At 51.7% G+C, this 14903-nt stretch overlaps 1 protein-coding gene and 1 long non-coding RNA gene across 3 annotated transcripts in view; one reads left to right on the plus strand and one right to left on the minus strand.

Annotated features, from left to right (window-relative positions):
• Window positions 1-2320: 2320 nt before the first annotated feature.
• SYT13 (synaptotagmin 13) overlaps window positions 2321-14903 on the minus strand; it is a 44196-nt gene continuing 31613 nt past the window's right edge. For both annotated transcript variants that reach the window (XM_027580851.2, XM_027580852.2), the window contains exons 3-6: window positions 13012-13146; window positions 11183-11484; window positions 7747-7876; window positions 2321-6059 (exon numbers count right to left, since the gene is read on the minus strand). In XM_027580851.2, coding sequence (XP_027436652.1) covers window positions 5755-6059; window positions 7747-7876; window positions 11183-11484; window positions 13012-13146 — 872 coding nt within the window. In that variant the 3' untranslated portion in view covers window positions 2321-5754. The remainder of the gene's footprint in view (window positions 6060-7746; window positions 7877-11182; window positions 11485-13011; window positions 13147-14903) is intronic.
• On the plus strand, window positions 7037-14742 carry LOC113915110. The gene is made up of 3 exons (XR_003517591.2): window positions 7037-7520; window positions 8741-8899; window positions 13821-14742. It is a non-coding gene; the product is annotated as an uncharacterized LOC113915110 (long non-coding RNA).

Here is a 14903-nt window from a genome sequence, read left to right on the forward strand (position 1 = left end):
GAAGTTTTGTTTGTTTTTTGGCTAGAAAAACCAGTTTCTCTTTGCTTGTCCCGGGTTTGAGCCCCCGGATGTCTGAAGCAGGATTTCTGCCAACACCCACTTGCCAGTGGACTGTCCTGAAACACCAAGAAAGAGTGCTGGGAAACTGGAATGGGAAACCATACTCCAGCCTGGGCTGCTTGCAAGGAGACCACACCCAGATGGAAAAGAACCACCCCAGGGCCCTGAGCACAGTGTGGCCACCACTAGACAGGTTTCCTTGGCAACGCCTGGCTTCCAGCCCCAAGACTAATTTCCTCCCACTTCCCCCCAGGTAGGTGTCTGCCTCCATCTCTGGCTTGGGGAAGCTTCTGAGGTTCCTGCCAAGGACCATCTGTGCTGGCCCACCTGCAGGAGGAAAAGGAGGGGAGGGGGGGGCAGTTCTTCAACACCCGCACCAAGAAAATGCCCAGCCGCCTAAATCTATCCACAGCACATCCTGTGGCTCTAGCCTTGCCGGGTGTCTGCCCTGGAAGGGAGACAGAACAGATGCTAGGGTTCTGAGCTTCTGGAATGGTGGTGCTTCCAACTGGTGGTAAAAAAAAAAAAAAAATAGGAACTCTTGGATGGAAAATTACCACCAGTTCCATTAGCAGTGAAGTACATGAGAGAGGCTGACTCAGAGCCTCAGGTGACATTATATATTGCCTCAAGGAGTGGGTGACTGTCAGAAGATGCTAGGGGGACCTACCAGGCATGGGACAGAGAGGGCAGGTACACAAGTAGGTGGGTTTAGTTTGTTTTATGCTCCAGACAGGAGACTGAAACTATGTGTGAAAAGTACATTGTTGCCAGTCTAGGTCAAAGAATCCTAAAACCTTAAAGTGAGTGATCATTTGGTCCAAATTCATTTCACAGATAGGGACACTGAAGCCCAAACGCAAGTGACTTGCCCAAGGCCATGAAGTGACATAGCCACGTTGGGTTGTAGGTTCTTGGCTCCTGCCTGCAGTGCCCTAGACTTGAGTCAATTTTATACGCAGGGGCAGAGCTTATTATTTAAGGCAGTTCAGTGGAAAGCCCCATATACTGTGATTAATGAACTCGTCTCCTCTCTTCCAGACTCTCAGATATTAGTTTTAGGCTCTGGTGGGCCATATTCATAGGTACCTGTGAAACAGTCTGTATACTCAGCTCTCTGTGGGACAGGACCTACTTCTACTTAATTATGAAACTAAAAATCCTGGCTGTCCTTACAATATAATAAATATGTGTATAATATAAAATAAGGAATTGCATGCATTTGGGAAGCAAAGGCATCTCAAGGCTTTCTTCATGGATTTTTTCTCCATTACAAGAACTTTAGTTTTAATCAGCCCTGGCTAATTCCCTACTGACTATAAAATTCAGGCCCTGCCCTTTGCCTGATGCCAGGGCCTCTGCCTCCAGAGGCCAGGGCTGCAGCAGCCACCAGGAGGATCTAGGGTGACAGGCCTCCAGGAGTCCCCTTGTCCCTACCCACCTTCTGGAGGGCAGGAGAACCATTGGCTGATGCACTGACCTTCCAGTGATAGGAGTATTTCTTTTGGGGATGTTAGAGAAAGAAGTCTCTAGTTCCTACCTAATTTTTTTCTCAAGAATGAAGTCAGAGCCCCAAGAGGCCATGCCCGTTGCCTGCATCCCTACTCGCGTACACCTTGGATTTGGTGCTCAAGCAAAGCCACCAGGGGCGTGAGTACACACACACGCACACACACACACATGCACGTGTATGCATAAAGAGCACTTTACCATTCAGCAATTCTACTCACTCCTAGGGACATGCCTTAGAGAAATTTGTACACGGGAACAAGGGGACATGCACGAGAATGTTCCTAGCAGTCTTGTAATGGAAAAAACAAAGAAATGTCTAAATGTACATCAATAAGAGAACGGGATGGTGGCCTCTCCATACAATTGAATATTATACAGCAGCAAACAAATACATAAGTTAATAAATAAATAAACAAACGGGTTAGAGCTAAATATGTCTGCATGGGTGAAGCTCAGAATTTTAATGTGGAACCCAAATAGTGGGATGTAATTTAAATAAAGTTTAAAACACAAAGATACTCTTATGCTGCTCAGAGCTTATGTATACATGGAGGGAAGGGGTGAAGACATGTTTGGGGCGGGGAGAAACATGGCACTCTCCTGAGTGAAACCGAGGGGACTTTGATGGCATTCATCAAGTTTTATAAAACGTGGTAGTGGCTTATGAGTGTTTAGCAAATTATTGTTTGTGCATTTGATGTGTCTCAAATATTAAGTGAAAAGGAAAAAGAAAACACGGGGCACCTGACCCAGTCGGAAATGATTTATTTACCACGGAAAGGTTTTTGCTCCCAAGTGTGACACCAGACATATGACTACAATGTCTCATGCGTCTTTTTGTGCTTCAGTTCATGATTGCAAAACAAATACACACTTAGCACTGACAACAGGAAACACAGGCGGCAGAAACAAATCACAAGGACTAGGTATCTCTTTTGGGGGTCCTCGCCTTGATTTGGCTCAGGCTGCAGCTACCGCCCCTCAAGACTCCTTTACATCCCAAAGGAACTGGCCCTGGAGAGTTTCTCTTTCATCTTACCGTCTCTACATAGCGTCATTTGGAGTGATGGGTCACTCAACCCACGCCAAGGATCATATCTCAAAGTGAAATGGACAGACACGTGCAAGGTCTTGACTGATGAGCACTCGGCAGATACACTCGGATTTGATGTGAGAAGTAGAGTCACAGATTAATGAGGGTGGACTCCCAGTTCTCTATCCCCATCACTGTATCTAGGAAAGAACCAGGTCACCTTGGGGTCCCCAGCTGGGTCTACGACGGGTTCTCCCTTTATTTTCACCTCGCTCCATGCCCTTCTTAGAAAACGCTCCCTGGCCAAGTACAAGGGGTGCCTTTCAAAAACGATCGGTTGATTTCACACAGACTCAATCACTCTAAGTTGGTTGTAAATCGCACACGTGTCTGGTACAAGACACCCAGATGGGAAGATTACTGAAGTTTGTTGATTTGGTGGTCTGAGGTCTCCGGGCAATTTAAAATTCACCAAGACGGAGTTTTGGTGGAAAACCGTAGCAATTATATTCTCTTCTATCGTTTGTTACATTTGTATGGAGATATATGAGTGGTCATTAGGTGATGGGAGTACTCACCTGGGAACGTTTAGGCCGACTGCTGAGATGGCTGATGCTTTTACCATTGAGAAGTCAGGGCAGAGTGATTTTTATGCCACTTATGGTCTCTTTTTCTGTCCGGTCCCCTATCTATCCTTCACTCATCAATTCATTCAACAGATATTTATTGAGGGCCCACGAGCTAGCTTTATTCTAGGTTCTTGGAACACACCAGTGAACACAACAGACAAAATCCCGTGCAAGACCTCCCTCATTCCTGGGCAGGCGTGCTAAGTGAAATGGTGCTCAACACTGAGATGTTCTGTGGTGGCATCTGACTCCTATCAGAGACAACCTTGAGCTTGGATTCTGGAGAACAAAACCCTTGCGATACAAAGAAATGGATGCCTCGTGATGGAATGACCATAGGCAGGGCTGCTATTTCTTGACATCAGAGGTTCCCCAGCCTACCTCAAACATCCTTCAGTATAACTGTGAGGCAGGTGCATAGGTTTATAAGGAAGTAGAACCCGTGTTTCCTGATGCTAAGTCTAGAATCCAGACTTTTCTACATTGGAGTAGCCGATGTTACCAAGAGGAGAGTACCGGTCAGCCCATATTGGAAATGTTTTGTTTTCTTGTGGCCGTGCCAACCAAAACCAAGAGGCTAGAGCGTGAGGGGAGCCTCAGCAACATGTTATAGGAAATCACTAACAAATGATTTACCTAAAAACAAACAAACAAACAAACTTGGCAGGAGGTGCAGCCTTAATGAGCAAGATCTTCAATTATCTGAAAGACTTCCCAATTAAACAGGGATTCGATATTTTTTCTCTTTCTTCAGATGCTTTTCTACTTCTGCACAGAAACGGAAAGTCATGACCAAAGGTGATGAGGCCCCTGCTCCGATTCTCAGGGAGAGGCCAAGAATGGCCTGCCATGTTGCAGGCATGAAGCATGGCCGTTAACCCACCTCACCTAGGGGTTCCCTTGTAGATCACAGGACTGGGTGATATTTGAAAGCCCAGAGGTGGGTGTCAGTAGCAAGGAGCCCAAATGCAGAATCCTTGGTTCTGGAAGTGCCTGGGATTGTTCTGGCCCCTTCCAGTCACCATCAGCTGCCATCTTGACGCTTAAAGATGACCTGCAGGTGGCTGCAGTTCGTTTTTAGCCAGAGAGTGCCTACGGTTTTTGAGCACTATTTCACCTACCACATCATTCACAGAGACACAGCTGCCATGTCACTGGCCCCATTTTACAGATGGTCAATAACAGAGAATAACCCGGGAATCCTGGTTCCTGGGCAAATATTATACCCACGCAGCAAGACTCAGCATCTAATTGACCATACGGACCGCTGTTTGGAATAAGAAGGTAGGAATTTGAAGCCTAGCTGCTGGTTACTTACTGATGAAGGTGGTGGGCCCTGAAAATTGAGGAAGGGAGACACATTCACACAAGACTCTTTCCTATTTCAAGTTCCCTTCTTCGGCCACTTCGACGCAGCCAGATGTAATAGACTAAATCGGTATGTGCCTCCACTGAATTCCTCCTGCAATGGCTGGAACGCTGAGAAAGATGGATCTGTCTCAGAGGGTCACTTTGGTGATGCTGGTGGGTGTGACTACAAGCGCCTCGTGACAAACAGGGGAATCCTACGTACACCTTGTTAAGGAAGATCTCCCCGAGGATAACATAAACTGATTTTGAGATAAAACAACAGAGTTCTTCAATAAAAAGCACAAAATTCAGTCCAAGAACAGGATCTGAAGAGCACAAATGAAAACATTAAGAATTAAAATAATAAAATAAATTAAAAAAAAAAAAAAGACCCAGAGAGGCCTCCCAAATTTCACACTGACAATTGAGATGTCCAGCCTCGGAGCGGGCTGCCCCAGGGTATTGGGAGTCCCGACAAGGACTGGGAAAAGCTGTCTGGAATGCGGTAGAAGAAATTTTTCCCAGTGCGGTGCTCCAACCTCTGCATCAAAACCACACAGTGCTTGGTAGAAATGCAGGTGCCTGGGTCGTGGCCAGGAATGTTGATTTGGAATGTCAACAGGTGGGCCCAGGGAATCTGCTGGTGATTCTTCACACACTAGGGTTCGAGAACCACTGGGTGACTGCCATGGGTCAGGGGCACGATGTGATGCCGGCTAAGATGTCATCCCACCCATCCCAATCCCTAACTCTATGAGTTGATCCAGGATACTTTATTTCCTCCATCATTTTTGAACTGCTTGTTTTTAAAGAGCCGCATTCTCTGCACACGTTCTTCCCCACATTAAGCGTTCTCTGCACTGGGCCTGACCCCACCTGCCGAACCGGCACATGGGCTGTATTTGACAAGTGTCTCTTCAATAGCACGGAGGAGCACAATGCATTCCTCGGCGTGACCCAAATGTCCTGTTTCCACACACTGCCCTGCCCTGCTCATGTTTTGGAAATAAGAGTGCACTAGGAGAGGGAAGGGGTCCAGGCCTTTGCAAACACATCTATCTCCTGGGTGTCAGAATGAGGATGGGGCACAAAGAGGACGTCGCCGAGGACAGCAGGGCTGGAGGGGCGGGGCGGGGCGGGGCCCGAAAAGGGAGGAGCCCGGGTGGCGGCCTACAGGTGCAGCTGGTGCCACATGGCGATCTGCCGGCGAGGGTTCTTGAGCATCTCTTCCCAGTGGCTGCGCTCGGAGCCTGAGGCGTGCAGGCCCAGGCTGCAGTGGCCAAGCGCACAGCTCTGCCCCTCCTCATCCTGGCCCAGCACCTCCAGCTCCACGCTGGAGGCCTGCAGCAGCTCATCAGGCAGCTCGAACATGATCATCTCGTTCCATACGGGGTTGATCTTGTGCTTGGCCCGTTTTGTCTGCTTCTTCTTCAGCTTCTGCGCCTGGTGCTTTAAGGTCACCTTGACAGAGACATCTGGTGGGAGGAGAGAGAGATGGAAGGGTGAGCCTGTGGGGTGTGGTGGGCCCAGGATGATGCTCCCTCTTAGGGTTGGAGAGACAGGGTCTCCAGCTGAAGATTTGCACAGAGACTCCCTCTTTCCACACCCCCCAACCCTCACTGTGCCTCCCTCTCACTGGGCCATGCGTTCCACTCAACAATTAGTAAATGCCCACCATGAGGCACTAGACATGGGGATACAGTAAAAGTTCCCGCCTCCCTAGAACTTAGGCCATAGTGTGGAAAACCCGCAATAGTACAATACATCAAGGTGGTCATTGGGTAGCCCATGACTGGATCAAGCTGGAACCACTCCCTGCCATGAGCCCTTACAAGTGTCTTCATGTCCGACATCAACCCAGGTCCCGGATAATGGCTCAGATGTACTACAGCTTGATCTTCAACTCAGACCAGCAAAATGAAGCCATCCCCATGTCTTCGTCCCCTTGGTTCTCCGTCTGAGCATTTTTGTTGATTATTAAGATAGAAGGTCTCCTTCTGGTTGGTTGAGTTCTTTTCCTCTGTTGTTTTATAAATTTTACTGGTGCACCCCAGTTCATGTGGAGGGTGAGGGCAGACTGCACGGACGCCCATGGGTACTGGGCCAATAGAGCTGCCTCCCACCCCCACCCCCTACCCCCACCCAAGGATAGCGGCACGGGTCACAGGACAAGCTTGCATGGAACATCACCAGGCTCAGGAGTCGGATTATGTTTTCATTAGTCAAGGTTCCCAAAGCTAATGTAAGAATAATTGTTCCTCGGTATTTATGGCTATAATTATCACCCCCCGGGCGGCTAGTTTATTTCAGCAGATAGAGTTGGGAGACAAAGTGTTGTGTCGTAATTGTCCTGACAGGAGCTTTTAAAAAGAGCAGGAGGCAAAGAATTGTCTGGAGGGGACGAGGAAAAGCACTGAATGCTGGCCTTCGGCTGGGGGATCTGTCGGCAAGACAAGCCCATCTGATTTCATTTGCCCAAAATTGTTTGCTCAGAGATTCTGAACGCGGTGGTAATTCTTTCTTTGTATCCTGCTATAAATACCTGGTTATTTATATCCTGCTCTGAGCACTTGGCATTGGGTCCAGGTATCATACTGCTAGCCAGTGCTGTGCTCCTGCTCTGACAAGAGAGCCTGTTTGGTCCCCAGGACTCAGGGGGTCTGTCTGTGCCGGGGTATCCAGAAGGAAAAACTGAGGCTTCCAGAATGCTGAAGAGATGCTTACTTGGATATATGGGGCACAGACGCCCGAAGCTTCAGGCCGCCTCAGCCCATGCACCCACACACCTTCTGCCAGTGCCCACACTCAGCTGGTGTGGGGGTGGCAGCTTGACAAAGACTGAGAAGACAGAAGAGACTGGCGTTGGGTGTGGGGCACACAGCAATGGCGAGCTAAGACAGGAGGACAGCCCGGCCTTCCTGCTACCCGCCGGTGAGGTGAGTCCAGCCCGGTGTGGGGGGCGGGCTTAGTTTCCTCCAGATACCGCCCTTCGTGGCTACAGTCCAATTCCTGGCTTCCTCTGACCCACGGGTGAGACCGGCTCTCCGCCATGTGGATCTGCAAGGTCAGGAGCTGCAAGTAGCTCATACCTGGGCCCGATGAAGGGATTGGCCCAGGAGCATATGGAAATGAATTTAAAGAAGGGAGTGTGTTCTCACTCACCCTTCCCTAGGAGCGCCTTGGACTGGTTAGAGTGGAGGTTCTTGGCCTTAATGAGCACGACCAGGAGGCGGTTGGCAGCCGGGAGGTAGCTGATAGACAGAAGGACCTCTCCAGTTCCTGCAGAGGGCTCCTGAAACAGAAAAGAGGGTGAAGGAGGGGGGCTTCACTTAGGGGTGGCTTCTGACCCATCGGCTAATGCTGAGGCTGGGGTCACACTGGACTTGTCAGGCATCCTAGAAACCATTTACCCACCAACGCTGCTTTCTTGCTGAAGGGAGGACACAGAGGAATTATAGGTAGCGTGCGCTTCAATAAGAGTTTCTCATCTGCCACAAAATGTGATTTCCCGAATATCATATATTCAAACCCGACATATAAAACAGATTGAAGAGACGCCACTTAGGATGTGGCAGGGGCAGAGGGCCAGGACCCCTTCTCACCCTCCACCAGCACCCCCAACATGTTCTTGGGGTATCTTTATAGAACACTGGGGTCCTAGGGGCCACAGTTTGGGAACCACTGCCTCAATCGGTCAGGCGCCAGGAGCCGCGGGGAGGTGTGATTCATTACTCTGTTTGAGAAGACAATTCCTTCCAGCCCCTGTAGGGCTGAGAGTCAATAATGTGATGTACAGATGCTGAGCGGGGCCTTGCTTGGTCAACAGAATGGCCAACTGTGTCAACAAAAAAGCTGGGCACGCAATGATAGAAAGGGCACCAGAGGCTACTGGCAACAAGTATGATCTGCAGGAGGTGCGGGTGCCTCTGCCAAGCCTCAGCATGCCTCACCTCCTTCGGTGGCTTTCCAGAGCATCTCCACTGAAATTCCGACCAGCATTTGTTTAGAGTTTCAACATATCCCCCGAGGGACAAAAATGACCCAAAGAGCCGCCCTGACCCCAGGAGGAGGCAGATGTCACAGTCCCAAGGTGGTGCTAAGGGTGTAGACCCTAGCACCGGACCATCCGGGTCTGAGCTCCGATCCTGCCATTCAGGTGCTGTGTGTGCTCCGGCATGTGGCTTCACTTCCCATGCCTCCAGGGACTCATCTGTAAAATGGGAATAATAATACAACCACCCAAAGGGCCTGGTCCACATGAAGCGCTTTGAGGATCACCATCGTCATCAAGGAAGGAGAAGCAGCACTTTTCGAGGTAATGATTAAGTGGGTATATTGTTTCTGGATGAATAAGAGCCAGTCTGGGCTTTGGGAGTGAGGCCAGATGAGGCTGGTCAGCCCTCTGCCCGGGTCACCCCTTTTCTCCGGGGCGGGGAATGTCTTCAACATGACCCCAGTGATTCAACTGGCCCTAAGTAACTAGTCACGTGACAAAATGATTTGGGCGCTACAAGGGACTTTGGCAAGGACATGAATCATAGCAGCGAAGACTAATTAAACACTTACTACGCGCTAGGTGCAATTGCATTATCGATCCCATTAGGCTGGAAGCCCCACAAAGCCATTCCCCAGCACACAGCATACAGCTGACACACAATAAATATTTGTGAGAAAGTAGGGTGAGACCTCCTACTGAATCTTGACAACAACCCTAGCAGTACTAATCTTGTTCTCATTTTAAGCATAATACCTTGACGCTGGAGAGGGCACTTTGCTGCCTCAGGTCACATAGCCAAAGGAAGGGAAGTAGCAAAGCTGACCCTTGAATGGAGGTTTGGTCTGATATGGCAGCCCAAGTCCTTACCCGGAGCTTTCCCGGTGAAGGAACTAGGCCCAGGGACCTGTCCAGGCACCCAGAGGGATGGGCCCCAGCCTCCTGATTCTAGATCACTTCTTGGAGGTCCACGGTTGGCCTGGGCTGTAGCCACAGAATGATTCAGCGTCCTGCTCCCCCAAAGCCAGGCAAGAGGAACCTGGGCCCGTCAGCCTGTGAAGGGCTCGTCACCTTTGTGTAGGGGTGCCAAGAGCCCCTGGGGGGCCCCACAGGCTGTACCAGCCTGATAATTTTAGCAGCCTCTGCCTCCTCAGCTCTGCTGCTTCAAGTACCTGTCTGCAAAAATAACTCTTCACCCTCACCCTGCCCCCCAACTTTCTCTTGGGCTCTCAATGAATCATCCAAGATGCCCTTGGAGTGGGGTGTTCTATGATCCACGGTGACGCACACGCCAGTGTTTGGCTGGGCATCTTCCGGTGAGAACTGGGGCACGGATGGCCCCTGTGTTAACCCATTCTGGCCTAGAGGAGAGAAGCTTCGGGGCTGCGGCCACAGAACACTCCACCCAACTTGTTCACCTCAGCCACACCCCCCAGCTGGGGCCAGGGACCACCCCCCCCCGACCTGCCTCAGGGCACCAGCTCCTAGGTTGGCCTGCTCGCTGCCCCTGACATTGCTCACCTGTTGGGGGGGGGTATCTTTGAGGCACACGGTACCTGTGATGCTAAGGAGAAGGCACGTGCCCTGAGGACAGGGTTTAGTCTTAATTACCACTGTGTCCCCAAATCCGGGCCCGGGGCCTGGCACACCCTGGAAATCCGGCATGGTATTCAGGGATGAGAGGATGCATTTTGCTCTTCTAGGGGGAGGGACAGCAGGTCTGAGACTTCCAGCTAGAAGTCTCCGAAGCCCTGGGGGAGTTCCTCCCCCTCCAGAGAAAGCTGGTTTACCAGTTGAACGAACCACAAGCCTCGCTCCTCCCCTGTGATTCCAAATCACACACTCATTAGGGAGCCTGCTGCAGAACAGCCGGGCTCCAGCTGAGAATGGCTGCCAATTTTTATCAAGTTTCAGAGCCTGGGAAAGAAAGAAAAATAAGACGAGGAAGAGATGATAGCCAAACGGGGGGCAGGTGGGGAGTGAAAGCGTCGGGCAGGAAAGGTCCCGGCCGAGGGCGCCTCGTAGACACATGGCACGGTGGCGAGGGGACAGCACCGGACTTAGGACCAACCTGGCCGCAAGGCCGAGTTGGCGGTGTCCCAGCTGGGTGACCCTGGGTGGGTTATCCCACCACTCGAAGCCGCCATCCCCACGTTCTGTAGGCAGTCACAGTGTCGTGTCTGCCTGGCTGCTCTGGGAAAGGACCGAAGTAAAGTTCTAAGCACAGCAACTGATAGATCATAAGTACTCAAAAATGAATGCCCTTTGTAGTATTTTTATTACTTGAGCACAGGAGCCGGCAAACATTTTCCGTAAAGGGCCAGGGAGTAAATACTTGGGGTTTTGTAGGCTATGCAGTCTCCCCATAAGGCACTGATCAGCTGGTTGAGACTGGTCCCCCAGAAGGCTCCCTCTAGGCTCCCCTGTGGCAGGCCCTTGGATGAGGCCTTGACCCGAGGGCCTGAATAGCCACACACCGTCCTACGGCCTTGACCTCTCCGACCCCTCGCTGCCCAGCCCGTGAGGAATGCCCAGTCCCACCCAGTCCCGCCACCCCAAGCTCCACCAACGGGTTTCAGCTTCCCTGGAAAGAGCTGACCCTACCTTAACGGAAGTCTTCAGCTCACCCCACTGGGCGGCCCCCAGAGGCACAGACCCCCCGTCCAGGCCCAGGCGGAGCTCCCCAAGCACGCTGTGGCGGGAGAAGCGGTCGCAGGTCCGCAGGGTCAGCAGTAGCGTGGCTGTGGGGAGCTCCTCCTCCGCCAGGGGGAGCGCCAGGCCTTCCTCCCAGGTGGTGTGCCGCCGCCGCTTCTTCAGGGCCGTCTGGGCCTCCACCGTGCCGGTCCTGTTGGCCACGCTGCCTTGGACGTAGCAGTCACAGCCTCCGTCGTGGTCACTGGTCACAGCTGCAGCCAAGGAGACAGCAACACAGACGTGGGACTTGGCAAGGACAAGGGGAGGCGAGCGGCAAGGGCCCGCTCGCAGCGGCCGCGTCCAGCTTCATGGTCATGACCCCAGGTGTCCGAGAGCCCCAGGGCTGACCACCGTGGCTTTGTGGAATCGCCTTAGAAACTGGAGCTCCCCTGAGGCGGCCCATGGCAGCGCCCGCTTGTCCCCTGAGAACAGGGACGGGACGGGGTGCGTCCCGGAGCCCTCCCCGCCTCATGACCCTGATGTGTCCCCAAGATGCCAGGGCCCACGAACGAACAGCTGATGCCTTTTGTGCTCTGATCCTGTACTCGTTTGTTCTGTACTTTAAATACTTACCACACACACACACACACACAAAATAAATACTTACCCCACAACCATTTGTGACGTGCATCGCTTGGCCCCTACCTCTGTTGTTTTCTTATTCCAAACTTTGGTGTTTTTAATGCTTCCCAAGGTGGACTTATTCCAGAAACTTGTACCCCTGGTGCTTTTATGGCTGGCTGCTCAATGATCATCTGAGAAAGGGGAGCTGATCTTTCCCAGGAAGAGAAGGTGAAGGCCTGAGGCCATGTATCCTGCTAGAACTCTCCACTGTGCTCCAGGGGAACTGGGTTTAGTCCTGGCTCTAGCACCAATAGCTGGAGTGATCTCAGACAAGTCACCTGAGGTTGCTAGACCTCAGTTACCTAATCTGTTAAATGGGACTATTGTGAAGACCAAATGTAATAAACTATATGAAAAGGCTAAAAAATCTTGAAAGAGAATAAAAAGGAAAAACACCCCCTACAAATATGAAATTTAATACAAAAGTCTAATTTCTCCTGCTCACAGCTCCCAACTCCCAGGAGCCATAGAATGCCCATTGTTAGCCCCCAAGTCCTTTGCAAAGTCTCAGCTTTGTTTGCTGATGTTAAAGTGAATTGTTGGGGTAGAGACCAGGGACATCCTGACCCCCTTGGAAAGACTGCCCGGTTCTCGGATTACAGAAACTTTGCTGTCCATTCAGAACACCCTCCATATCTAGCACAAAGCTCCATTCAATGTCAAAGGCACCTGCAGCAGAGATAGCTAGCTATTCACCAAAACCCCCTTTCCCCTTTCTGCTGAGCACCCGCTGAGCCACACTTCCCAGGCTCCTTGGCAGTCAGTGGCCATGTGACTGAGTTCCAGGAGTGAGCAGGACCGATACATGTCCTGTGCAGGTCATGGCTTTTAAGGGACAGTTGCGCTCTCTCCCTCTCTTCCCACCTGCTAGATAAAGATGACAAGGAAGCCTGAGAGGATTGGGGGGCCCCTGATGGAAGGAGGCTGGCCCCTGAATCACCACTTGGAGCCAAGATGTTTGCCAACCAGGATCCTCCACTTCGGATGTTATAGGAGAGGAGGGGGGAACCCCACACATTTCAGGGTCTGTTGGTTACAGAGTGCTCCCTCCAGCCACAGCCCCTCCAGGGGAGACGGGCACATGGAAGCCCGTGGAAGTCAAATAAAAGTAATACCTTCCAGATGAGTCACAAACAGTTCTGCCTTCTGCTGGTCATAGTCCACGCGGTAGTGAAGTTTGGGGGCTTGATTCCAACTGGCGGCCTTCTCCGGGTTCCAGGCCTCCATGACACACACATCCTCCACCACACCTGTTAAGAGAGGAAAGGCTGTCACTGCCACCCACACTAGGGTCCCGTTTTCCAGATCACATCTTTCCCACCTGTCACCTATGCTGTGAATGCAAACCGAAAGTTCCCTAGCTGGGGGCCAAGGCGTGGTGGCCATGCCAGGTGACACCTGTGGTCCTGGGATGACACTGTAAGGGACTGTCACCACCCAGTGGGCAAGGCATGGGCTTTGGTGTCACACCTGAGGTGCCCTGTAATAGTTATTTGACCCCGGACAAATGACTTCGCAGTTTCCACATCTTTACCGTGACAGTGATCATAGTTCCTCTTTCCTAGAGTTACTTGCATGAAATGAAATAAAGCGGGGAAAGTACTTGGCCCAGGGCCCAGCCCCTGGTGAGCTTTCAGGAAGGGAAACTGTCACAGCCTGTGTGGTCCAGGCGTCCTGTTTCCGAGCTCAGCCCACCTCCAGCTCCACCTCTCCCAGAGTCTCATCCCTGCTCCCCAGGTGTTCACGGCTGGAGATCAATGTGAGAGAAATGAGTCAGGAGATGTTGGAGGGGGGTGAGGTCAGGGGTCGTGGACGTGACCTCAGTGCAGGTCCAGTAAATGCTTGTGGAATGAATGAATGAGCGTAGCCTTAGTTCAGAAGTTCCTAAACCCACAGAGATTGCTCATTCTGCCCCCTTGCACAGGAGCTAAACATCTGGAAGACCGTCATCAGTCAAACATACTACAAGAATTAGAGGGTCCAACAGCTGTAGCAGACTCCACTTGAGGCAAATTGGAACTGTAAAAATTTTGATTTTCAGATCAAATTGAGAGAGTAGATACTTGAAGGACTATTGAACTTTCAAAATGGCTTGTTACGGGGTTCGCGCAAATGGTGAACAATTCCCCTGGCACGTCTAAGTCAGGAACAGATCGACCAGGCTGTGAGCAATGCGTGAAGCAAGACCAACACGCACACAGGACCCACGCGGCTTCCGAGGGCGCCACACGGAGGACCGCAGCAGGTTCGGTGCCAGAAGGGGCCTGCCTGGCACCAAGAGCTCTCCGCTTTCAGAGGACCTCAGCCTTCAACTTCAAAACCAGATCGAAACCAGACCAAAGCCGGCACCACTTGGAAAGGCAGGGAGAGATTCAGCTTCTAGAAATGGGACGCTGAGCTCCACAGGGCCCGAGGACCATCACATCACGGGTGGGAGTGGACATGTTCAGCATCATGGGGACGACGTCCAATCAATCTGGCATCCCCCTCTCCTGCACGCCCTCGCCGCTGGTCAATACTGGCTGACGAAACAATTCCTGATAGCTTTCTGTGGGGCCAGTGCTTGGCTTCTGGGGTGGGGAAAGGAATGAGGAATGACAACAGAGAGAAGACGGGCCAGTGCTCTGAAATCTTCAAAGTTCCCGACTCTGACACCCTCTCCTGCTCTTCCTGGTGGAGAGCATCCAATCCTGGCTTCATCTGGGCTCTGGAGGAATTAGGATTCTGATCACCCACCCTCAAGGCTCCTCAGGCAAGCTCTTCCCCACCCTTCAAGCGTAAGCTCTCAAGTCCTCAATGGGTCTGTTTTCATCTATTTAAAATGTAGGCTGCTTGGGGCGCCTGGGTGGCTCAGTTGGTTAAGCGTCTGCCTTCGGCTCAGGTCATGATCCCAGGGTCCTGGGAGCGAGCCCCGAATTGGGCTTCCCGCTCAGCGAGGAGTCTGCTTCTCCCTCTCCCTCTCCCTCTCCCTCTCCCTCTGCCCCTCCCCCTGCTCATGCTCTCCCTC

The sequence above is a fragment of the Zalophus californianus genome, chromosome 11, assembly GCF_009762305.2.
Source record: "Zalophus californianus isolate mZalCal1 chromosome 11, mZalCal1.pri.v2, whole genome shotgun sequence".
In the NCBI taxonomy this organism is placed as follows: domain Eukaryota; kingdom Metazoa; phylum Chordata; class Mammalia; order Carnivora; family Otariidae; genus Zalophus; species Zalophus californianus.